Raw genomic sequence first — 25,392 nt, 5'->3', positions numbered from 1 at the left:
AAAATGAAGGTAGAAAGAGAAAGATAAAGTCACCCAAGTATTGTTTTGAAAATTACTGAAGTCAAAAATTAGTTTGAATTATAATTTAAGATTTGGGTTAGGAGCAGTAAAAATTATTTAGAAATGTAAGGTACAGCCAAAAGTTATTCATTCTTAAATTTAAATGGTTTAAAAATATACAACACCCATGCACTATTAAATATTAGTTCTGCATGCCATGAAAGCATTTAACACTACACAGAAATTCAGTCTATTTTTTCTATAAAAAGAAAGGAACATTTACTGAATTCTTATTATATTCCAAGCATTGTGCAAAAGACCTTTTACAAAGACACCAACAAAGTAGAACAATTATTTTCTCAAATGGCAAAAAACAAAGAGGAATACTGATTAGAATGATTTATTTTATTAGCTCAGACAAAATTTTCTTAGATGAGTAACTTGCAATCAACTAAAAGAAACAGAAAAAAAGATCACTGGCCTGTTGTCTAGTAACTATTTTAACACACAACATTACATTAAATGTCACTTATGGACAAGTGTTTTGGTCTCCCTTGGTAGGGACAAAATCCTTAGCTCTCCTTCATTTCAAATACCAAGAATGGTAGTAAATCAAAACTAAAGTACCAAAAAAAAAAAAATCCCACCAATTACATTATTGCTTGGCTTTATTTAAAGAGGATGAGGGAATCTTAATTGGCTACAACAAAAGAAGAAGGAGAAGGAGAAGGAGAAGGAGAAGGAGAAGGAAGGAAGGAAGGAAGGAAGGAAGGAAGGAAGGAAGGAAGGAAGGAAGGAAGGAAGGAAGGAAGGAAGAAAAATAGCAGTTGTTTGCTTTGGGCTTTTACTGTCTCCCAAGAAAATATCTTGGCCCTGTTAGTTCCCTGAAGTAATGATTATCTCACAACACTTGAAATTGTGTTTTAATGCCTTTTAAAGGCATTTTGCTAATAAACAAATAAAGGCACTTGTTCATTATTCTGTAGTTGCCCATTTATGCACATTTTTCTATAAGCTAATTTTAATTTCACAGAATAAACTTTAAAAAAATACAGCTTTAGTGACAATGAACTAATTGTGCTCAAGTCCTTATTACCCTGTGAGTACAACTAGCAAGTATGTGGGAAGAGATTAAAGCATTTATGGTAGGCAATCTCTAAAATGGCCTAGAGATCCCCACTTCCTGGTACACAGTCTCCTCTTTGAGTGTAGGCTGGACTTGCTTAAATCACTTCTAATGAACAGAATATGGCAGAAGTAAAGGCATCTCACTTCTGAGATTAGACCATAAAGAGACTATGACTTCCCATCTTGTTTGCAGTCTCTTATTCTTACTAGATAGATCGTCCTGGGAAAACCAGCTGCCCAATAGTGAGGTAACCATACAGAGAGTCTCATTATGTAAAGGAACTGAGAAGTCTGTCAACAACCACTAAGTGAGCTTTGAAGTGAATTTCCTGCCTTGACCCTTTTCCCCTCCCCTTCCATCCACTCAGTCAAAGCTTTCAGAAAGACTGTAGCAGACCACCTCTCTCCAGTAGCTTGACTCCTACTATATAGAGAGTTTGTGCCAGAGACAACTAGCAAAACTGTTCTTAGATCCCTGACCCACAGAAACTAAGATAATAAATGGTTGTCATTTTATACCACTTAATTTTAGGATGATTAACACCAATAAATAATTAATATAATATTGGGAAAGTGAATGAAGTTAAACTGATAGATACAACTGTGGCAAATTTTACAAATGTTTCACAGACATCTTCTTTAAAAAAATGTTCCTGTACTGATATAAATAATTACTAGTTTCCCTAGATTTACCAGCAAGTTCCTAAAGGAAAGTATGGTTCTAACCATTTATACAAGGTTGGGAGTATTTAATTTCACAGGGCTGATCATATTTGAAGGTTTTGAGTTGGTCTTCTATGTAGGACTAAAGATTAAATTTACTTTCACTGTACAGGTGTTAAATTCTCAAATACTGTTGATTAACAGCATTAGCTTCCATGCAGCTGTACCCCTTGCCTGCGTATTCCCAGAAAATAATCCCTAGCATATACGGCAACTCCTAAATATTTTTTTCAAATTATGCTGACTTTCAATTTTATATCCCCAACCATGTTTGGGCATATAAATCTGATTCTATTGAATTAATCCAGTATTTTTTCAAATTGAGACACTAAATACTAATCAAAATAAACATAGAGTATTCCAATCATAGATAATCCATCCATCCAAATATTTACTGGATACCTACTATATAGATAGGTATCATTTTAGGCACCAAGGAGCAGTGAGCAAAACAGACAAAAATTCTGCCTTTGTGGTAAAAATGGTTTGGTGTGGAAGATGAACAATAACAGAATAAACAAGTAAAAATTTGTTATGTATTATATAGGATAAGTACTAAGGAAAAATAAGCAGAAAATGAGGACATAAAATATTAGGGAAGTAGGAGTTAAAATACAGACAGGGTATCCTACTGAGGCTTCACTCCAGAGTTGACTGTGTAAAATGAGGTGACTTACCTTAGGACATAAAAAGGAAGAGTATTCCAAGCAAAGGGAGGAATAAGTATAGAGGATTGGTAAGGGAGCCAGTTTGGAGTGTTTGGGGAATAGTGAAATGGCTAAAGAGGTGGCAATCCAAGGCAAGTATGAGTGTAACAGATGAAGTCAAAGAACTAAAGGGGTGCCAGAGTGTGTAGGATTTTATAGGACCCAGACAGGACTTTGATTTTATTCTGAATGAGACAGGGGCCACTGAATGGTTCTGAGAATAGAAGCGATATAATCTGATTATGTTTTAACAGGATTGCTCTGGCTGCTATGTTGAGAATAGACTAGAGGAACAGGGTATAATCAGTTAGGTTACTGCAATAAACCAGGGGAGAGATGAAGGAGACTTGAACCCAGGTGGTAGCAGTGAGGGTGATAAGAAATAGTTGAGTTCTGAATATATTTTTAAGGTAGAGCCAACAGGATTTCTAAATAGACCAAGCATGGGAAAAAAGAAAGAGGAATCAAAATGATGTCAAGTGTTGAAGTCTGAACACCTGGAAGGGCAGAGCTGCCATTATCTGAGATGCAAAAGGCAGCGAGAGGCGCTAGTTTACAATGGAGGAATATAAGCAGCTCAGGTTGAAACAGGTAAAGTTTGAAATACCTATTAGATATCTAAGTCAAAATGTCAAACAGGCAATTGGATAAACAGACCTATACAGGGTAAGGTATAGGCTGGTAAAAAATATTATAAATTATGATATGTGTAAGAGTTAGGATGTATGACCTCAATGGCTTAATCATAGTACATTAAAAAATGCCACATAATGAAAGAACAGGCATTAGAAAACATGATGAAACAACAGAACTAAGAACCAAGCTGAAACACTCCAAATAAAAGCAGAAACACAATAAAAAATAAGCATTTCCTCAGAAATCTTCAGAAGGATGTGGATACAAAAGCATTAAATTGGGATGTAAGTGAAATCTTCCTACAGTTGCTTTGAAGTGATGTTAACGGGAAATAGGATATAAGTAATAAAAGATTACCAAGCAATTTTACTGAGTGACTTACCTCACGAATTCCTTTGCACATAACTAAACTGCACACTACTAACTTCTTACCACTTTTAGGACCGGGGTCTAATTTTTGTGGTTCCATATTGTATACACATGAATAAAGACAATGTGAAATTACTGATGTGGAAACATTCTACACAAGTATCTTGTAAAATATTTTAAAAATAAGAAATAAAAAGCTAGCCATTCTTTTTGTTTTTTGTTAGCAAGCCAAAAATACAATATTACTATAATCTCAAAGAATCCAGGAACTCTTCCTCAGCTTGTTCAGAAAAAGACCATTAAGATAGGACAGACACATTTTCTCTATTTGAGTAATTTATCATATTTACCATTATCCCTTAGACAATGTCCACACAGTCATTCTCAGTAATTTCTTTAACATATAAATTCTCTATTTTAAAAATAGTAAAATTATAGTGACATGCCAGTATACTACTACCAATGTACTTTAATTAAAAGTATGAAATATAGCCATTATCTACTGATTAGTCTACAAATCTCAGGAAAAGAACATTATGCAAAAAAAATGTGATTTTGTTTTAATGTACTTCTGTATTTGCCATGTATAATTAGCACTGAAATCTTTGAGAAATGTAAAGGAATAGGTAGAAGTTCATAATCAATCACACCTTTTGTCCTGGGAAACCTCTCAGTCCTGAGTAATCTAGGACAGATGGCCACACTATTATGCAGAAATAATCCCATGAGATCTAGGTAGTAGCTTGATTCCATTGCCTTTAGCACAGCACCTCCTTAACATACATATTGATTTGACTTAAGTCATCTTTTGAGCTTAAATGAAAGCACAAAGAACTTATCAAGCACTGCTATGAGTACCACTGGAAAATAAAGATTCAAGCAGGTGGCACCTCTCCCCCAATATAGCTTATCAAGTTGTATTCCTAGAAGCAATCCTGCCACAGCTGTCAGAGAAGCCACAATTCAGATGGAAGGTTATATAAAGCACCCCAAGAGTGTTCTACTTAGTGTTATTTTTGGCTCTTACTGTAAGAAACTTCAGTGAGGGATATACCATATTTTGCCATGTATAATGTACACCTTTTTGCCCAAACTTTTGAGGGAAAATTAAGGGTGTTCATTATACATGGGTAGTGCTAATTCTGTATCTATATAAATGTTTTTAATTCTTTTATTTATGCTTATGCGTTAAACATGTAACTCTAGAAAGTAGTAATGATATCCACGTGCAAAATAATACCCTGGAGATGACAGTTTTGTTTCTAAACGTAAATAAATAAATAATTTAATTAAAATATTAAAATGAAAGGTTTTTTTCCTGAAAGTTTGGGCCAAAAACATGTGTGTGCATTATACATGGGAGTGCATTATACACAGCAAAATATAGTATAATGCAGCTGAGCTCTCTCTGTTCTTTCAACAGGAGCCATCACTCTACACGTAACTGAACTTTTCATATTCCTGCATCTCCTGCAAAACATACATGTGCACATTTTACCCCTGAGTTTTACAGGAGAGATTTTAAGGAAATATTTTTTTCTGGGAAACAGAGCTTATTACTGCTAAGTAGAAAATTTGATCTGGCTGGCCAGGCATCTATTTAAAAATGACCTATCATACATTTGATTCCACTTCTAGGAATGTATACTAGGCTGATCATCCAAAATGGTCATAAAGATGTGCCTATAGATAAGTACCATAATATCATGTATAATATCAAGATGGAGGCATAGGTAAACACACTGTGCCTCCTCGCACAACCAAAATAAGGTCAGCAACAATTTAGAAACAAGATAACAACTAGATCTGACAGAAAATTGAACTGTATGGAAGTCGGACAACCAAGAAGTTAAAATATACACATTCATCCACACTGGTAGGAGGGGTGGAGTCGAACAGCAGAGCAGAGAGGGGTCACGGCACAAAACGCAGTGGCACCAGACGCGTAACGCATCCCGGGCACATAAGGCATCCCAAGCGCAAGACCACAGCGGGTGGACCCTGGGTACACAGGCGACTGGGAGATCCAGTGAGATGGCGACTGTGAAGCCAGGCACTGAGCACAAGGTGCCTGGCTGTCCAGGCCACATTTGCGCCCAAATAAACCAGGCGAAATTGGGCAGTGAGGTAGACTGAGCAACCCAGGGTCCCAGAGCCAGGAAACAGAACCTCAGGACACTGATTAAAAACACCTGTGGGGGGTTGAGGCACAAGGAGAGACTCCCAGCCTTACAGGAGAGTGTGTTGGAGAGAACCACAGTGTCCCAGAATGTACTTAAGCCGGTCACCCACAAGGGAATTAGCACCAGAAAGGCCCAGTTTGGTTGTGGAAAGTGACGGAAGAAACTGAAATCTGATGAAGAGAGGAGCAAGCAGCATTGTTTCCTCTCGGACCCCGCCCCCACATACAACGTCACAACCCAGCAACTGGGTTGCCCTGTCCGGGAGAACACCCAAGGCTCCGCTCCTCACTAAATAGCAGGTGTGACCAGATTTTAAAAAAATGGCTCAAATGTTAGTACAAATCAAAGCCCCAGAGCCAATACTTTTAAGCGACCAAGAGATAGCCAACCTATCAGATGCATAGTTCAAAGCCCTGGTAATCAGGATGCTCACAGCATTTGTTGAATTTGGTCACAAATTAGATGAAAAAATGAAGGCTACACTAAGTGAAATGAAGGAAAATGCACAGGGAACCAATAGTGATGGAAAGAAAACTGGGACTCAGATCAATGGAGTGGACCAGAAGGAAGAAAGAAACAACCAAACAGAAAAGAATGAAGAAATAAGAATTCAGAATAATGAGGAGAGGCTTAGGAACCTCCAAGACACCTTTAAATGTTCCAGCATCTGAATTATAGGGGTACCAGAAGGGGAAGAGGAAGAGCAACAAGTGGAAAACTTATTTGAACAAATAGTAAAGGAGAACTGCCCCAATCTGGCAAAGGAAATAGACTTCCAGGAAGTCCAGGAAGCTCAGAGTCCCAAAGAAGTTGGACCCAAGGAGGAACACACCAAGGCACATCATAATTATATTATCCAAGATTAAAATGAAGGAGAGAATTCTAGAAGCAGCAAGAGATAAGGGGACAGTCACCTACAAAGGAGTTCCCATCAGACTGTCAGCTGATTTCTCAAAAGAGACCTTGCAGACAAGAAGGGGCTGGGAAGAAGTATTCCAAGTCATGAAAGGCAAGGACCTACATCCAAGATTGCTCTATCCAGCAACGCTTTCATTTAGAATGGAAGGGCAGATAAAGTGCTTCTCAGATAAGGTCAGGTAAAAGGAGTTCATCATCACCAAGCCCTTATTTTATGAAATGTTAAAGGGACTTATCTAAGAAAAAGATAAAAAACATGTATAGTAAAATGACAGGAAACTGGCCCTGGCTGGCGTAGCTCAGTGGATTGAGCGCAGGCTGCGAACAGAAGTGTCGCAGGTTCGATTCCCAGCCAGGGTACATTCCTGGGTTGCAGGCCATAACCCCCAGGAACCACACATTGGTGTTTCTCTCTCTCTATCTCTATCTCCCTCCCTTCTCTCTCTAAAAATAAATAAATAAAAACTTTAAAAAAAATGACAGGAAACTCACAATTATTAACAACCACGCCTAAAGCAAAACCAAAAACAAACTAAGCAATCAACTAAAACAGGAGCAGAACCACAGAAATGGAGATCACATGGAGGGTTAGCAACAGGGGAGTGGGAGGAGGAGAGATGGGGAAAAGGTACAGAGACTAAGTAGCATAGATTATAGGTTGAAAATAGATAGGGGGAGGGTAAGAATAGTATGGGAAATGTAGAAGGGACACAAGGACATGAACTAAAAGGTGGGAATGTGGGTGCGAGAGAGTGTGCAGGGTAGAGGGGAGTGAAGGGGGGAAATGAGACAACTGTAATAGCATAATCAATAAAATATATTTTTAAAAAATGACGTAATCATACATTTGATTCCACTTCTAGGAATGTATATTATTAGGCTGATCATCCAAAATGGTCATAAAGATGTGCCTATAGATATATACCATAATATCATGTATAATATCAAAACAAAAAACAATTTAAAATGAGGTATTAAATAAAAATACATTCACACAATAAAATACTATGTATTCATTAAAGTTTTTTTCCACTGACTGAAAAACATCCATTATATATCGGCTTTTTAAAAAAAATTTTACTTATTTATTTTTAGAGAGGGAAGGGAGGGAGACAGAGAGAGAGAGAGAAACATCAATGTGCGGTTGCTGGGGGTCATGGCCTGCAACCCAGGTATGTACCCTGACTGGGAATCGAACCTGCGACACTTTGGTTTGCAGCCCACGCTCAATCCACTGAGCTACGCCAGCCAGGGCTTATATCGGCTTTTTTTTAAATCCTCACCTGAGGACATGTATTTTTTTTTAAATTGATTTGAGAGAGAGAGAAAGAGATAGAGGGATATCAGTTGCCTCCCATACATGTCCCTACTGGGTATCAAACCCTCAACCTAGGTATGTACACTGACCAGCAATCAAACCCACAGCCTTTTGGTATACAGGAAGATATTCCAACTAGTAACTAAGCCACCTGGACAGGACATATATTGGCTTTTAAAAGGAGGTTATAAAAATACTTTGTATAATATGCCTCCTCCACTTTTAAAAAATTTCGTATGTAAGATGTACACATATGAATACACTTAGGAAAGAGGTCACCAAAATATTAACAGTGGTTTGCCTTATAATGTAAGATTTTACTTATTATTATTTTTTATGTTGTTTAAATATGCCACATTAGTATGCATTATAAAAAAAGACTAAATCTATTTACATTTTAGAAAAAATAAAAATGTTTCAAACGGATATTTTCAATCTACACTAGCTACTTATAACAAAATCCTTTATGATTAAAAACAGTGAAAAATGTTTTAAGAATCCAATTTGAAATCCTAAAAATATATAAAAATGTTAACATTTCAAACATAGCACCATATATATTACTCACTGTCTCTTGAACTTCAGCAACTTCTGAATATGGCAAGATCTAAAAAAGAAACAAATTTTCTCAGGAGTTATTTAATCTCATATACCAGGATCTGAATCTAAAGGGCACCCACAGTTTATCAAAAGAATTAAGAGGTGTGTTAATCCTTTAAGAAGTAGCAAAGAAAAAAGGTACAATATTAAGTTTATACTGGAAACTGAATCCTTTTTAAAAAAAAAATCCCAAGGCTTCAAGAAATTATAGTCAATCTTCCAACCTGTGCAGTTCTTTCTGGAATCTTCTTTGTTTTTTCACAGACCTAGTTTTTTTCTTCAGGCCTGGATTCATTCAAAAACTTCATTCCAAAGCACTGCTACCTATATGTTTGGGCATTATTGCAAATTAACTTCTTTGTTCTAAAATTCTATTAACAAAGGAAGGGCTTTAAACTTGTTTTATAAAATACCTTTATGTAAAAAATAGCACTCAGTGGTTTCCCTCAGAATCAAGTTTCCATGCCAACTTGCCTAATTTTCCAATGGTACCATCTTCCTTTAAATCACTCAGACCTAACCCCTTGAATCATCTGAAACTCTTTTCCCCCAACATCCGATCAAGTCATTAAATTCTGATGATTTTTACCTAGACAACGTCTTTCTCACGATCCTTTCCTTCAATTCCTGTTAATACCATGTAGGCCAGACCTACATTACCTCATTTGTCAACTTTTGCATCTATCTCCCTTTCAATAAATATCCCTGTGTTCACTCTTGCCTCACTCATTCATTTACTATGTTAGACACTAGAATTTAAAAACATGATAAAGACATGGTTCTTACTGCCAGGAAAATCACTGTATATTGAAATTTGTATGTATTGTACAGTAACTTATTTGATGTTGAGATAAGTTATCTCTAGTCTACCCAAATTACTCATTCTTGAAGCTAGCCCCATCGTTAGCAAGTAATTTAACTTCTCTGCGGTGTACTTTCTCCTCTGAGAATACAGTTATTAAACCTTACAACTTTCCAGAATTTACTTTACAGATTTTTTATTTTTATTTATTTTTTAAATGAGGTCTAATTAATAGATTTTTAAAAAGCAAATATATAGACATCAAGCAAAATTGCTAAGCAAATATATAGACATCAAGCAAATATATAGACATCAAGCAAAATTGCTAAGTAATACAATAGATAACAAAGACCAAGAAAGGACCGATAAGGGAATGATTAATTTACCAGCTATCACTTTAGCTATGTTGCTCCTCCACGTAAAAACATTCGATAGCACCAATTCTTTACAAAATAAGCTCTTGAAATGTATTTAAACCTTCTACAATTTTGGCTCAATTATCCATACCATGGAAATGTTTTGATTTCCTATGACATAGTCTCACAACTCCAAAGCTCCATTTATCCAAATTCAGTCTAGTAAAATTGATTGCTCAGAGCAATCTGCAGTTCTGTACCTACTTTCTTTCTGCTTCCCTGCTCAGTAGCTCAAAAGTTCACTGACCCTGAAGGCTCAAATCAAACTGCCAATTCTGTGACCAAACTTCAAGCTTAAGTTATCTTTCCCTAACTCTGATCTTCTACTATCAGTTTTTTGACAATGTATAGTTCACTATCTTACAGTATTTTCTGTTACCATTAAAAAAATTAAACTGTTATTTAACTTTTCCCTAATATTATAATTGTCTAGTACAGTACTGTCAAATACAACATTCTGCAATGATGGAAATATTCTATACCTGTGCTAATCAATAGGCTAGCTACTAGCTACACATGGGTATTAAACTGCTGAAACGTAGCTAATAAGACTGAGGAATTCAACACTTAATTTAATTACTTTAAATGTAAATTAGTCATAAGTGACTACCCTTTTTGTACATATCAGGCCTAGTACAATCTGATCCTTCCCCAGTTCAACTTAACTGGGCATTTGCTATCTAGCATTTGCCACTGAAGACCAACCTTTTTCTCAAACTCTTCCCTTAATTTCCCAGCCATTTTCTCTCCATTCTCTTCTTCCCTCTCTCTGCTTAACTCCCTTCCCTTTCTGGCCCCCTTAAGATAGTTATTCCCAAAGGCTGCATTCTAGAATCCCTTTTGTCCTCCTTCAACATGCTTTCCCTAGATGATTCCATTGACTTGATTTTTAAATGGGCTCTATTCAATGACAATTACCCAGGTGGGAATTTATTTCCCACCTCTTCTGAGCTCTAACCCCTTAGTCCATCCCCATCACCCTCCTGGTGCACTCATTCTTTTTACCCCAGATCAGATATCACATCCTAGCTAAGGGCTTTTCTGACTTCCCAAGTCAAGTATAACAAAGGGATACTACATCTTCACCAGGCCCAACAAAGAGATACTCCATCTGCTTGTCACTGCATCCTTCTATCAGGCAGAACTACAGGGAAGAGTCCACATAGCTCCGTATATTTCTAAGGGCGCTGACCCTGCATCTCTGTCTTCCTGAGACTAAGGAAGTGGAAAGACCATTCACTCACCTTTCCCCCAAACCTCAAAACTTATAGCCTAAACACCAGTCTGCCTCACAGATCTGCAAGGACCACACATGGCTCTTATCTCTGCCTAGAAAACTACCTTCAGGGTTCTGTTAAAAAATCACTTCATCAGAAGACTTCCATGATATTCCTAAAAAACAGCAACACCCATCCCCCTTTGACAGTACTCTTTATTCTCACCCTACTTTATTTTTCATCACAACAATCATCACATAATACAGCATATAATTATGGGGGGGGGGGTTTGGTCCTTGTCCACTAGAATGTTAGTTCTACTGGAGCAGAAACTTCATCTATTTTGTTCTCTCTTGTATCGCTTAAAACTATATGTGGTAAACACATGGTAGACACTCAACAAATACTAAGTGAATGAAAAATGTATAAATGAAAAAAAGGCTTAATCATTATTGTAAACATGTAGTTTGCTAAGTTCCTCTGTGTACTAAATGAATTAGTTTAAATTCTCTTATGCCAAAAACAAGTCTTGCTCATCTTCATATTTTACAAAACTTACCATTCTGCACACTTAATATAGAGACACAAAGAACTAATATGGACTACAATCATGAAATCTGATCTAAGCCTAACTGTACAATATTCCTTGGGCAAATCTGCATAAAGATCTTGAATTTAATTATCTTATTTGTTCATGAGATCTGCCCTAAAATTCTGTTATATTCAAAATTCAACCCAGAGAAGTACCTCAATGCTAAGAATATCCTTAGTTGTGCTTAAAGCATATTCATATTTTCTTCAACTATCAGTCTTGGCCGTCATCTGCCCAAATTCCATTTTTAGTAATTCTCCCATCCTTTCTCTTAAATAATTCTGTTCTTTACATATAATATTGTTACAGATTCACCATCAGTTTTTAGTAATGGAACATTAAGTTACATTTGTCCAATAGTGGTGATCTCTTGCCAAGGTTACATCAACCTCCTTCATCCAGGTCTTCATATACAAGAAAATTTCAAAATCAATCAATGTCAATTGTAACTAATGTCATGCATCTAATGAGACTACCAGTGAAGTATGTGGTTATGAAATCAGAAAATAAATGATTATCTACTAAAAAAATTAAACTCATAACCTTGGCCTTTGACTTTATTAACATTCTCCTCTATATCTGATCTAACCATTCATAGTTACTCAAAAAGGTTACAAATTAATGGCACAAAAGAAACCATGTTATCATCTCAATCGTGCTAGGTTAAGTGTGAAACTGGTTATATGAGATAGCTCATGCATATAAATATTTCCATATGTAATGCATACTCTTATGACCTGTTTAAATAATTTTGATTTTCAGCCTGAAAATCAAACTTGGAATTTCATTTTAGCCAATTCTTCACACAGATGAATTAGCCTACGTCATGACCAGGATCTGAATTAAGACATAAGGACTAGTACAGCATGTACATTTCCTAGTACATTTCCCAGTACTAGGAAATATTTGGTAATAACTATTGTAATAACTATGTATGGTACCAGGCAGGTGCTAGACTATCTGGGTATCACTTCATACATTATATAAATGTGTAACCACTACACTGTATATCTGAAACTAATATAATATTGAATGTCACCTGTAATTGAAAGACAACTTAAAAGAACTGCATATAAATACCTTCCTTCTATATTTTCATTCTAACATATGGCTGATTACATATTATGTTGTTCAGTAACAAGCCACAGACAAGACTGCTAAAAATAGTATGGAAACATCAACCTCCAAGACTCATAATATCTACCACACATAAAAATTCAGTTAGCAACTGTTCTTCACACCTCAGCAACACTTGGTGCCTAAATGACAAAATATTCACCCTGAGAGAAAAGTCAAAATTAGTTTCAAACTGAATGAGGGTTAAATAAAATAAACCATGTATTACATATTTTCAGATTATATATTAGTTAATGCATATAAAACACCTTAAGGATGCTTTAAAAACTAGGTATAATATAGATTAGTTTGTAATAGAAACACATTAGCCTTTATAGTCAATGACAAGAATAAGAGAATTAGAGCATCTGCATTGAAATCCTAACATAGCCCACTGACTAGCTATGTGATCTTTGGTAAATTACTAACCTCTTCAGAACCTCAGTTTCTTCATTTCTAAAAACAGAATAATATATATTATATACTTCACATTATTATGGAAAGGACTAATGAGAAAGTGTAGGAGACATCAAGCCAAGGTCAGGACTCACAATATGTATGCAAAAATTTTTTTTCTCTCTCACACAAATATAGGAACCCAAACATGGAACGTGCAGATTCTAGAAATCTAGGGAAAAAAGCAAAATCCAGAAGAGACATATTTTCTAGTCTGGTACTACTACTACCCTACAGGCTTAAACTACCTTTTACCTAGATAATACAACTGCATGCTAACTTGTTCCCTGGGCTAACTTTCTTTATTTCTACAGTTCTCAACCTCAGTTCCATATGTACATCACCCAGGAGACTTTAAAAAGTACTGATATCTGCGTCTCAGCCTCTAAGATTCTAATTCAATTTGTTAATAGAGTACTGTAGCCTGAGCACTGAAATTTTTCAAAACACCTCAGACAACTCTAATATTCAGTTGGTTCCCCCCTACAATATTCCATAATTCTGCCAGGATAATTTTCCAAACCTACAACTCTGAACAGGTTATTTCTCTGCTAAAAAAAATAAAAATAAAAATAAATCAATGGTTTGACATACTTTAAGATCTTAAGAAAAAACCCCCAGACTGTAAAATTTGTGTAATCTGATTCTAACATAGGTGAGGTGCAGTATAGAAAAATGATTGAAGCTTGGCCTTTAGAGACAAAATGTATCCCAGTTTGCCACTTACTAGTCATGTGACCTTAAGCAATTTACTTATCTCTGTTTTCTCTCTATTAAAGGGGGGTTAATAATACTATCTCGTAGGGTTATGTGAAGATTACATGAGTCTACATGCAAAGTACTTGGAATAGCCCCTGGTACATAATAGAAATTTAATAAATGTTAGTTGTTACTCATTTCCTCTAGGCTTATTTTCTACTAATTCCCCTAAGGCAGCAAACAATATTGCCTGTGAAACCTAAAACCTGCTCTGAACATAATGTAAGAAACCAAGTATATTCAATGAAGGTAGGGTAGCTTGCTAAACTCAATAAATGTTTGACCAAAATTAAAGTTGATGTGTATGTGTGCATCTGTGTATACCGATACATTAATATAAATTCATATAACTATACACACATACATAAAAATTCATTCCCGCCCCCAAGCTCTTTCTTGTTCCATTGCTGATACTTGTACTATACTCAGTTTAAGGTGGCTTCTGAAATGATAAGCTAATGAAAACCTACTAAGGTGATGTGAAGTCTAAATAAAAATCCTTCATTGTTTTATCCTCACTAAATAATTGGTTTCGTGAAGACTTCTCTAACTTTTAATCAAATTTATCTTTATGTATTTCCAACATGCTAAAATCCAAATCCTTTCCATAAAACCACTTTCTTGGGTTTATGGGACTCCCATTTTTTTAAAAAGTAGGAATAAATTTATTTTAAGATTCTTAATGCACATAATTTTAATTAAGAGTTAAATGTAGAGCTGTGGGACTCTTGGATTTCATTATATTCTGCTTATAAAATGCACCTACATGTCTTAAAAAAGAGAAACAGCAAGTGATAATGCTTATGAAAAAATCTTTAATCCCTACTTTAAAAATCTGAATGATTGCATTTATGGATATTAAAAGAAATAATAAATCTTTAAAACCAGTTTTCCTCCTGAAGTCTAGTTTAGCAAAACAAATAGCTTTCTATTGGGTAAATGACATAATCTATTCACTTGGGAGTTAGTTAAGTTAGTTATCTTAATAGTTCTACTTTTGATCTTTAAGTTGTGCGCATGTCAGAGCACGCAAAGATCTATCTTATATTAATGAACTGTGCAATACGGCCACTATTCTTTTGAATCTTTGGTACATTTTCAGCCACCACCTTAGCCACTCTAAATGCAGGGAAGACAAAGCCAAAAAGAAAGTAATCGATTTCTCTTGCAAATGAGAACTGAGTTACTCATTAGTGAAATAACTAACACCCTTCCTAAACCCATGCCTAGTGATGGACAGGGAGCAACCTTAGAGCTGAAGATAGTATAGTACCATGGATGGAGGAAAAGTAAGCGGGCTAGCTGTAAGAAGGGGGATTGGGAGCCATCTTTCTGTGCCCTTTTCTCTTTGTAGTCCTGGACAGATCATTGTTCATCCTGCCTTTACCACGAGGGCAGAAAACAATTTAAAACCAACTAGAGGCATTAAACACAGTTCTAAAGACTTTTGTTTTTAAACTGTGCACATGTGCAGTCACCGTGTGCATATAAGTGCAAGAGAAAACACTGACCACTACCTTGCACTGCACTTTCCCCCAAATCAGCTAAATGATTACAACTAAGGGGGCAGCTTGTGGAAAAGAACTGTGGCCCATAGTACAAATACAAAAAAGTTTCATAAGAAACAGAACATAGGAGTGGAAAAGGCAAATGAGGAATGATGAAGCAACAATTTAAACAAGAGATTCTCTATCCTAACACATGTATTATGCCCTAGAGAAAACAAGTGTCTCTGTGTCCTTACCTTTCTATCTAGGGCAGTATGAAACAAGGCAGTTAATATTCCCAAGAGAATATTTTTTCCAAGAAAGTATAACCTCACAAACAAATAATTAATGTTCTAAAGAGACCAAGTGTTGTTAGAGCAAACAACTTGTAAAATCTCAGTAGAAGGAACAAAAATTAGTGAACCAAACTTATTTTAAAAACCTTAAAATAACCATAATAAATATATTCAAAAGATATGGGAGAATATTTTTTTATAAAAAAAGCATAACCAAGCAATCACCAAAAAATAGCTAGAAATACTGGGTATAAAAATATTATGGTAAAATAAAGTATACAGGAGGTTTGAACAGAAAAAAGATACAATAATAAGTGAGCTGAAACAGTAATAAAGGAATTCAACAACAAAGTATAAGGAAAGAAAAAGGTGAAAAAAATGAGATAGAAGATAGAAGCAAAAATGCCACATTCACAGAATAGAAGACCCCCAAAGAAGATATGATAGATTTTTAAAATAATATTAAATAAATTTAAAACCTATACAAAATGGGTAAATTTCTGAAAAAAATATGAAAATGTGTAGACTCTACCAACTCTCACCTATAAGTATACACACACAAAACCACAGGCTCAGCTGCATATAAATTAAAAAGAAAGAAAAACAATTACTTGTATATGATATAAATCAGACAAAATATTTAAACCTAATAAAAACAAAGTAAGTTGGCATGCAACAGATACCTGTCAAATGTCAACATGAAAAAAGAAACAAAACAAAACAAAAAACAAAACTCCTTGAAGGTACAGATCATGTTTTAACAGTAGGTAAAATTATGAAATAGGCAAATTTTATTTTGGTCATCACTCCCTCATTTCACACCCCCTCCCTCATCACCTTCTGGGTCTCCTCTTATCAGGTAGCTTTCAATTATTTTTCCTTAAATGTTAGTTGCTGAAGGTTTAAACAAACAATTCTCAAACTTTTGGGTCTCTAGATTCCTTTACTAACACTATATTGCAAACTAACACTAACACTATATTCCCACTAAACTATGTTCCTACTAACACCCTGAAAATATGTTGTTTGTGTGGATTGTGTCTATTGAGATTTGCTGCATTAGAATTTAAAAGTGAGAAATTCATTATCTCAACTAGGTGATAAAGGTCAACATCAATGGTGGTAAGTCATGTTGATAGTATACCAGGCCTGTCCAGAAGGTATCCAGGCATGTAATATGAAAACTAGAGACATTTATTGAAGAAGATACAAGATACAAGAAACACTGAACACAAGACAATGACACTTCAGTCCCCTATAAAGTAGGCACCTTGGGATCTCACACAGTTCTCCCAATCACCATCAGCAGTCCCATCATATTCTTGTGAATCTCATCAATGTCTGAAATATCATCCCTTTCAAAGGTGATTTTAATTTTGGGGAAAGCCAGATGTTGCAGGGTGCCAAATCTGGGCTGTAGTGGGGCTGAGTTATCTGCATGATCTGATGTTTCGCCAAAGAACTCTGCAGAGATGTGATGCATTAGTGGGCGCATTGTTCTGATGAGCTGCCAATCACCAGGTGCCCAAAGCTGTAGCCTTCTTAATCATCCGAATAGTTTCCGCAGAGGAATGTTCAAGCTTAACAGCAAAATATGAAGATTTGTTGCTCTACTCAGTCACTTTGAATGTGACAGCCACATAGTATACATGCTCACTCAACAATGTCTACCACCCACACTGACTAGTATAGTGAAGTCATCATTGTTCACTCATGTGCAATCCAGTCCACTCTCCTTGGCTTCCAGGTTACATAGATGTCGCACAAACCATTCTTGTTATATTAACAATAGCTGGACTTTTTCCAGATGGACCTCAGTATACCCTTGATAATGTGATAAAATGGCATTTACCTTTGTGGATTCCTCCAAAAAACCTGTAAGTCCAGTTTAATCATGAGAAAAGCATCAAACAAATCCCAACTGAGGAACATTGGGCAAAATATCAGATCACTACTGCTCATCACCATCAAGGTCATCAGAAGACAAGCAGAGTCTGAAAAACTAGCACAGCCAAGAGGACCTTAAGGAAGCATGCCAACTAAATGCAATGTGCTATCCTAGATGGGATACTAGAACAGAAAAAGAATATTAAGCAATAACTAAGACATCTGAATCAAGTATAAACTTCAGTTAATAATGTATCAATATGGATTCATTAATTATATCAAATATAGGATACTAATGTGCTAATAAATGCAAAACCTGGGGACAAGGTATTCAGCAACTGTGTAACTATGTTCACAATTTTTCTGTACAGCAGGTCTTGGAATAATGTGGTTGGTTCAACATTATATGTTGATAAGCTGCCACAGGAACTTAATTCTTTTTTGTATTAGTTAGCCTATGGTAATACTGTCATTTTGTCATTTTGTTTAAAGTGACAGAACCTATCAACAATGTATTTGAACTTACTGTAAGCTTACTGTAAGACTAAAAGTATTCTAAAAAATTAAATTCATTATAATAAAAACAAGAATACACAAGTACACACTCCATTATTCAGAAAAATGATATCACACTTCATATAGTCTCTGAAAAAGTACAGTATACACTCATGAGAGAATGAGAAAAAAAGGCAACTAATATCAAATGCCATCATATTACTACCAAAGTAATTTTGACCTCATGGATTCTATGAAGGGCGCTTGAGGAGTTCCATAGTCCTGGGAACAGAATTTGAGAAGATCTCCAAGCATAATGGAAACAGAAAAGATTTCTGGCTTGCAATTCTGCTGTTATACTGTGTAGAGATGACTGGCTAGATATTTTACTTTTTAGAAACTAACTCTTGCCCTGGCTGGTGTGGCTCAGTGGATTGCGAACCAAGGAGTTGCCAGTTCAATCCCCAGTCAGGGCACATGCCTGGGTTGCAGGCCAGGTCCCCAGTAGGGGACGCAAGAAGCAACCACACATTAATGTTCCTCTCTCTCTCCCTTCCTCTCTCTCTGAAAACAAATAAGTAAAATATTAAATAAAACAACAACTAACTCTTTCTCCAACCCAGTTCTCAAAACTTATTAAAGAGTCCCATAATATATCAGTAATTTTTTTCACCTTATTCAAGCCTCTACTAAGAACAAAAACAACTTCTAATAAGTCCAAAAAATGACAATATAAGATAGAATTTAGGTACCCTATAAGCCCAGACTAATCATGAGAATACTGAGAAATATTTCCCACTTGGGTAGTTCAAACATTACAAATATTGAAATACCATTAACTTGTAACTTTCAGAAGTTAATATAAAACATACCTATCAAATTCTTTTACCCTTTTTGTAAATGTCTCCCTTTAGTAAAAGGTTCAATAAAGTTGTAAAATGGCAGAAAGATAAACACCTAAAAAAATGTAGGTTGGTTGGTTTGCTTTAAGGTAGAGGCCAGCCAATCATTCCCTCCAGCTCCCATTTATCTAAGCCAGTTAGGGTATTATTTGATACCCCTTGAGAATTAATAGATCTAGGCAATGTTAATCAATGGTTGCTATTATCACAAATAGACAGACAGACTAATTGTATGCCTCTTCATGGTAATAAACAACACCATCAATGAAGTTGGACCTGAATATGAGCAAGCCTCTAACTCTAATAAACAATTTATAAGAAATATAAGTGACTGAAGAACACATTAAACAATCACCACAGGAAAAATCCAGATTGTGAAAAACTCTAGGACAAACTACTTTATTTCTTCAACATACTGAAAAGAAAAATTAAAAAATTGGAAATTGGCTCTGGCTGGCGTAGCTCAGTGGATTGAGCACAGGCTGCAAACCAAAGTGTTACAGGTTCGATTCCCAGTCAGGGTACATGCCTGGGTTGCAGGCCATGACCCCCAGCAACCACACATTGATGTTTCTCTCTCTCTCCCTTTCTCCCTCCCTTCCCTCTCTAAAAATAAATAAATAAAATCTTAAAAAAAATTGAAAATTATTGCCCTGGTTTGCAGGCCAGGTCCCCGGCTGGTGGTGTGCAAGAGGCAACTGATAGATGTTTCTCCCCCTCCCTTCCCCTCTCTCTAAAAATAAATAAATAGAATATTTTTTAAAAATTAAAAATTATTGACAGATGGATAGGAGACTTAAAAGATCATAAAAGACTTAAGTAACTCATCAACCACATTGAACATAAAGACTTTTAAAAAATTTGTGAAGCCATCTGGGAAGTTTAAGCACTGATTAGTTGTTTAATTATACTAAAGGATACTAAATTTTTAGGATAATAATGGTATTTGTGGTTAAGAAAAGTTTATATTTTAGAGATGTATACTGAAATACTAATGAATGAAATGATTTACAAGGGACTGGTTCAAAAATAATGGAGTGGAAGGATGGGCATATAAATGAAACAAGACTGACCCAGGTTGATAATTGTTAAAGATGGGTGATGGGTACATGAAGATTCGTTATATGAGTTCATCCTTTTGGAATATACTTGAAAATTTTCATAATAAAAAGTTTAAGAAAAGATAACTTCTATTAACATTCTTGAATGTGTGATTAATATAAATTGTTGTAGCATGTAACTACTGGGAAAATGAAGCTGTTTCAATATAAGAGAAAATGAGTAAGTAGGTAATAAATTGGTGACTAAAGTTTTTAGTTATTGAATTACTTTATATAACAAGATCTCTGCAAGCTAGGAATTATATAATTTAGGACCCCATTTCTAACCGGAAACTCTCCAGGTGAGATGCTCCACCAGATCAAAGATTTTAGATTATCTAGCAACAGGACCCATTTCACTACACTGCAAAGCACAAGGGGTTAGTACTGCAATGGTAACCAGCAGAATAGCCTTCCAAAGATATCCACATCCTAATCCCTTGACCTATGAATGTTATCTTACATGATACAAGGGACTCTGCAGATGTGATTAAAGTGGAGGATCTTGGGATAGGGCAGTTATCTTGGATTATCTGAGCAAGCCCAACAAATCACAAGGGCCCTTTTAAGAGGTAGGCAATACAGTCAAAGTGAGTAGTAGGAGTTGTGATGACAAAAGCCAGTAGTTTAAGTAATGTGAAGCAGGGACCACAAGCCAATGAGTGAGTGTAACCTCTAGACACTGATAAAAGCAAGGTAACGACATCTCTCTTTCCCTCAGAGCCACCAGGCTGCTTCTGATACCTAGAAATGACGGATAATAAATTTGTGTTGTATTAACCACTGAATTTGTGCTAACGTGTTACAGCAGCAGTAGGAAATTAGCACAATGACCAACAGTAAAATTTAACAAAGAAACCTCTTTCAGTTCAAGTATAATGATTTTATCTGCCTTTTGAGACACTGAGTTACCTACAAGTACATGTGTTCATGCCAAGCATGGACAACCAGCTGTAAGAAAATACTGTAGGTGGAATTCTTACATTAGGCAGATCATCTAGCTAAATAATCTCTAAATTTCCCACAAAACCTAAAGAGGAAAAGTAGCCACAGGACTGAGAGGTTTGCAAAGGCTCTGCTGGTAGCGTAATCGTTGTTAAACAGGAAGAAGAGCAAACAGGCCTCTATTGAGGCAATCCTGAAGTATTTAAAATTAGCCAAACACTTAAGCAGGCAGGTCTCAAAAAACATTCAAATACTAGATGAGAATATGCACCAGATTTGGTAATCCTCAAACTTTGACTAAGACCCATTTATTATAGATGAGACAAGAGACTTCACAGCTCTTTTGCATTCATTCCCATTGTACAGTAATACTTTGGGAAGACTGGTAATTGGTATACGGATAACATAATTGATTTAATGCATACATCTCTTACTGGCCAGTTATTAGAAAACTGTACACCAAAAATAATGTCATTACAAATATGCTATGAGTAACAATATATAATATACTAAATCAATAATGATAATGATGAAGCTAAATTAACAGTATTTATAACAAAAATAGCAGCATTTAAAAACTGTGACCCACTCAAAATAATACTTCATGTTATCCCCAAAGGCAATTCCATTAATTTTCATGCCCATATACAGCTATATAATATTACCAAATGTTATATATTAGTCACACTTCTTAGACTATGATTATTCCTCAATAAACTCATACCAATTTTACTTTATGAGCACCAAATCACAGTAATTATGAAACATCTTAGTAAGCATGTAAAAATCAAAGTTTCAGAAAGCTGGATTATCTTCTAGGCCCATGAGGAAGACAATGATTTACTACATTTTGAGAATTACTGAACTAAATCATCTTTGCAGTTCCTTCCACTTCAGAAAGCCTTTGATTACAAGTACCCAATTTAAACTGCAATCTCAAGAAAGATTTTAAAAGACATTGTGATTTTCCTTAAGGTAAGGTACATATTCAATTTTTTCCATCTGAAAGGATATTTCAGTTTAATCTACCTCAATTATTTAATAGAAATTTGAATCCTATATTTTAAGTATTCTTACTGGTTTATTTCTAAAGTTATATAAATTCTGGACTTTTACAAAATGTTTTAAGACATATTAAATGTAAACTTGTGTTCTAAAGTGTATTTACTACCACATATAGAGAAAGTCAATCCACATTTTTCAATATTTACCACCTAAGACTAACAACACTACCACAAAAATAGAACTACAGTCAACTGGAATAATGAATGAACAAATAAATTGTTTAAAAAATAGAGTAATCTCAGGTGGAAGAGAAAATTAAATGGACACTAAATTCAGACTGAGTCCAAACTTTCACAATTCCACACCAAAACTACGGTAATAGTATCTTAATTAATAAATGACTTTATCTCTCCTCCAAATCATTTTATATACTGCTTCATTCTCTACAGCTCCCCATCCAACTACATAAAAATATTTGATGGTTATACCATTGCCTACTGAACTAAGCTCAAAACTCCTAGTCTGGCACTCTAAGCTTTCCATAAATTTGGTCTCTACCTGCCACATTGGTCATTATTTCTGTGAACACCACTCCCTTCTAATCTACCTTAGTCAAATTTTCTACTCATTTTTCCCTGAATAAACCATGGGCAATCAGTTCCCAATTTAGCCTTGCCTCCTGCTATTCTCCCTTCCTAGAATGCTCTTTTTCAATCCTATGATCCATATTACTGTTTCTGTTGTCTTAAGAAAGCTTCTCTAACTATGCCAGTGCACAGCAATGGCCCACTTTTCCCAATTCGTGAGCTATGCTTTGTTTATGTCCCTCACTTAACACTTAGTAAATGCTGTTACTGCCTTATCTATCTGTCCCACTATCTAGTCTTCCCCAAAATTAACATGATTCAAAATGACTACATTGTGTATCTCTCAGCATTACCTGTCACAGTACTTAGCACAAAGGATATATTCAAAAAAAGAAGTTTACTAATGATATTTTTAAAACTAGTACATGCAATCAGATTTTTTTAAAACACTGCCACCTCATACTGACATGCTGCTTTTTATTTTCAAAGAACCTGCTTGTTTCACTGGATCATACTGTCCCTATCAAGATGCAGGGTGAGTATTCTGGCTTATATATTTTTTATTGAAATAGAATATTTGCCTCAATATTTTACGCAGAAAAACTGAGAATCAGAGAAAGTGTAAAGCCAAAATAACCGAATGGCATAGGGCTTTTTTCACTGTGGTTTATTGCCTCTCCTGCTTTCTAATTATTTATCTTTTTGAAGAGAAGTCTTAATATTAATACTTATATTAACAATAACAGTAGATTTTATTTATTGAACATTTACAATGTGCCCAGGTTTATAATAGGCACTTTATATATAATATATTATCTCAAAATTCAAAACAATTTGAACAACTTGATATTACTATTATTTTATTTAATAAATGAGGAAACTAGAAACCTGGAGAACTTAATTAATTGCCCAGGTTATACAACTAAGCAACAGAGCTCAGATTTTAACACATAGCTAAATGTCTATAGAGCCCATGTTCTTAGCCCACTTTTCCTAAATCTAAAGAGTAACTAGTTTAGGCCATGTAGTTCAGAGGTGGTATTTCATAAATAAGTAACTCAAAAATAGACCTCAAAGATTAGTTCAAATATAGAGTATTTCAATTCTTCATATTGAAATTATAGTATTCTCTCAAAAATAAGCCAGAATATATCACAGAAGAAACTTAATGAACAAGTAGAAAAAAACTGCTCTTACTGCTTTTTAAATAACTTGCTCCAACTTCTCAATATCAACAGAATTTAGGAAAACTTTATTAATACAGTTCCAGTATTCTGGTATAGAATTTAATGCTATGCACTTGGATATTTATTTTAAAAGGTAACAGTAAATTTTAAGCACTTCTATTCAGAAAGACAGGTACATAGTCGATACCTTGGTCAGAAAAGACAGTTGCACTACATAAGCTGTAAGTTCTTAAGAGATGATAAACCCCTCTGAGCCTATTTCCCTATCTATATAAATGAGGATACACAAATATCTACCTTTAATGGCTGTTATGAGGATAGTCCAACAAAGTATTGACTTAGAATATAGCAATTACTATTACTAGTGTTTTTATTATCACTAAGAGTTTTAAAATATTTCAACTAAAAGAAGTTAAAATCTATGAGCTTTAAAAAAGATGCTATTTATGGAAAAATAAACACATATTCTAAGACAAAACTTTACTTTTAACCTTTTTTATGTGAAATTACAGTGAAAATAACTTACCAGCAGTTTTCCATTTTAACCATGACAATAACCTTCATAAATCACACTCCATGCTCATTTTATTCTTTATTAACGTTAGCTATCATGTGGAAGTTTAACTTTTATTTTGACCATTTAAGAAACTAAAACAAGTTTGAACCAGAAATTCAAGAAAGGTTGAGACCAGGTTAATACAGATAAGCAAAACTGCATTTGCTGTCAATCATTACACTCTTTCTGCATCTGGGCCTGTACAAAGGACATTCACTAAGTTAAAATTTACAAACAACTCAGTGTAATAGTGACTCCGAATTTCATAGCAATGTGAAGGATAGAAAAGTTGGCCTCCACATTATTCCAACAATACAAAATTCTTCAAGAATTTTTCACCTAACAATCATAATAGAGCTACCAGCTGACATTTTACGGTTAGCACCCCTACTTTAGATTAACGGAAACATTCCTAATAAAGAATATATAAATCAATTATTTAATGGAATCTCTCAAAATACAATGTTGGGAACCGCCCTGACTGGTATCAGAGGCTGAAACCCCCGCCTAGCTAAGGCTAAGGGAACGCCCTTGGAACTGTAAGCTGGCAAGGAGACAAAAGCTTATCTTCCTGGCAGGAATGCTGCTTCTGCTGCTTTATTCATAACTGAACTCCCAAAAGCTTGGTCGGTTAGCCAAAGACAGGTAAGATTCCCCACGGGGGGAACGACCCAAGACAGGCACGATCACTTTGGGAGGCCCCCCCAAAAGAAGGACTTGGGGGGCTGCAGCAAAAGGGGGTGATGGACCCTCGCTCCTTGGCTCTGACATAGCCTGAGTTCTCAGCATCTGGGAGAAAATCTCCTTATCTCTCGGTTGTCTTAGTTCCCTTGCTCCACCTAAGCCTGAAACAATGACAGGGTGGTGCAGCTCTGTACTGAGAAGCGCGGATTCCCCAGGGTGATCAGGCCTAAGAAAGAACAATGTAAATTACTGTGAAACCTTCTTTGTTTAGAATGCTCTCAGTTGAATGAGAAGGGTCTTAGGAGGAAGTTATTTTGTTCC

General features: G+C 35.4%; 1 protein-coding gene across 9 annotated transcripts in view; it reads right to left on the bottom strand.

The window, feature by feature from the left end:
* The window catches only part of OSBPL8 (oxysterol binding protein like 8), a 179,952-nt gene that overhangs the window by 110,291 nt on the left and 44,269 nt on the right, over positions 1–25,392 (bottom strand). For 4 of the 9 annotated variants that reach the window (XM_045829129.1, XM_045829133.1, XM_045829132.1 and 1 more), the window contains one exon: positions 8,551–8,589. The exons of 3 other annotated variants lie outside the window; for them this stretch is intronic. In XM_045829129.1, the coding sequence (XP_045685085.1) occupies positions 8,551–8,589 (39 nt within the window). Of the gene's footprint in view, positions 1–8,550; positions 8,590–24,357; positions 24,483–25,392 lie in introns of those variants that run through there. 2 more of the 9 variants (XM_045829131.1, XM_045829136.1) reach the window with 1 other exon arrangement.

The sequence above is a fragment of the Phyllostomus hastatus genome, unplaced genomic scaffold (assembly GCF_019186645.2).
Source record: "Phyllostomus hastatus isolate PE091 unplaced genomic scaffold, TTU_PhHast_1.1 phas_scaffold_93, whole genome shotgun sequence".
NCBI lineage: Eukaryota > Metazoa > Chordata > Mammalia > Chiroptera > Phyllostomidae > Phyllostomus > Phyllostomus hastatus.
Note: the sequence above shows the minus strand (reverse complement) of the source record. Positions and strands in the feature narration are given on the sequence as shown.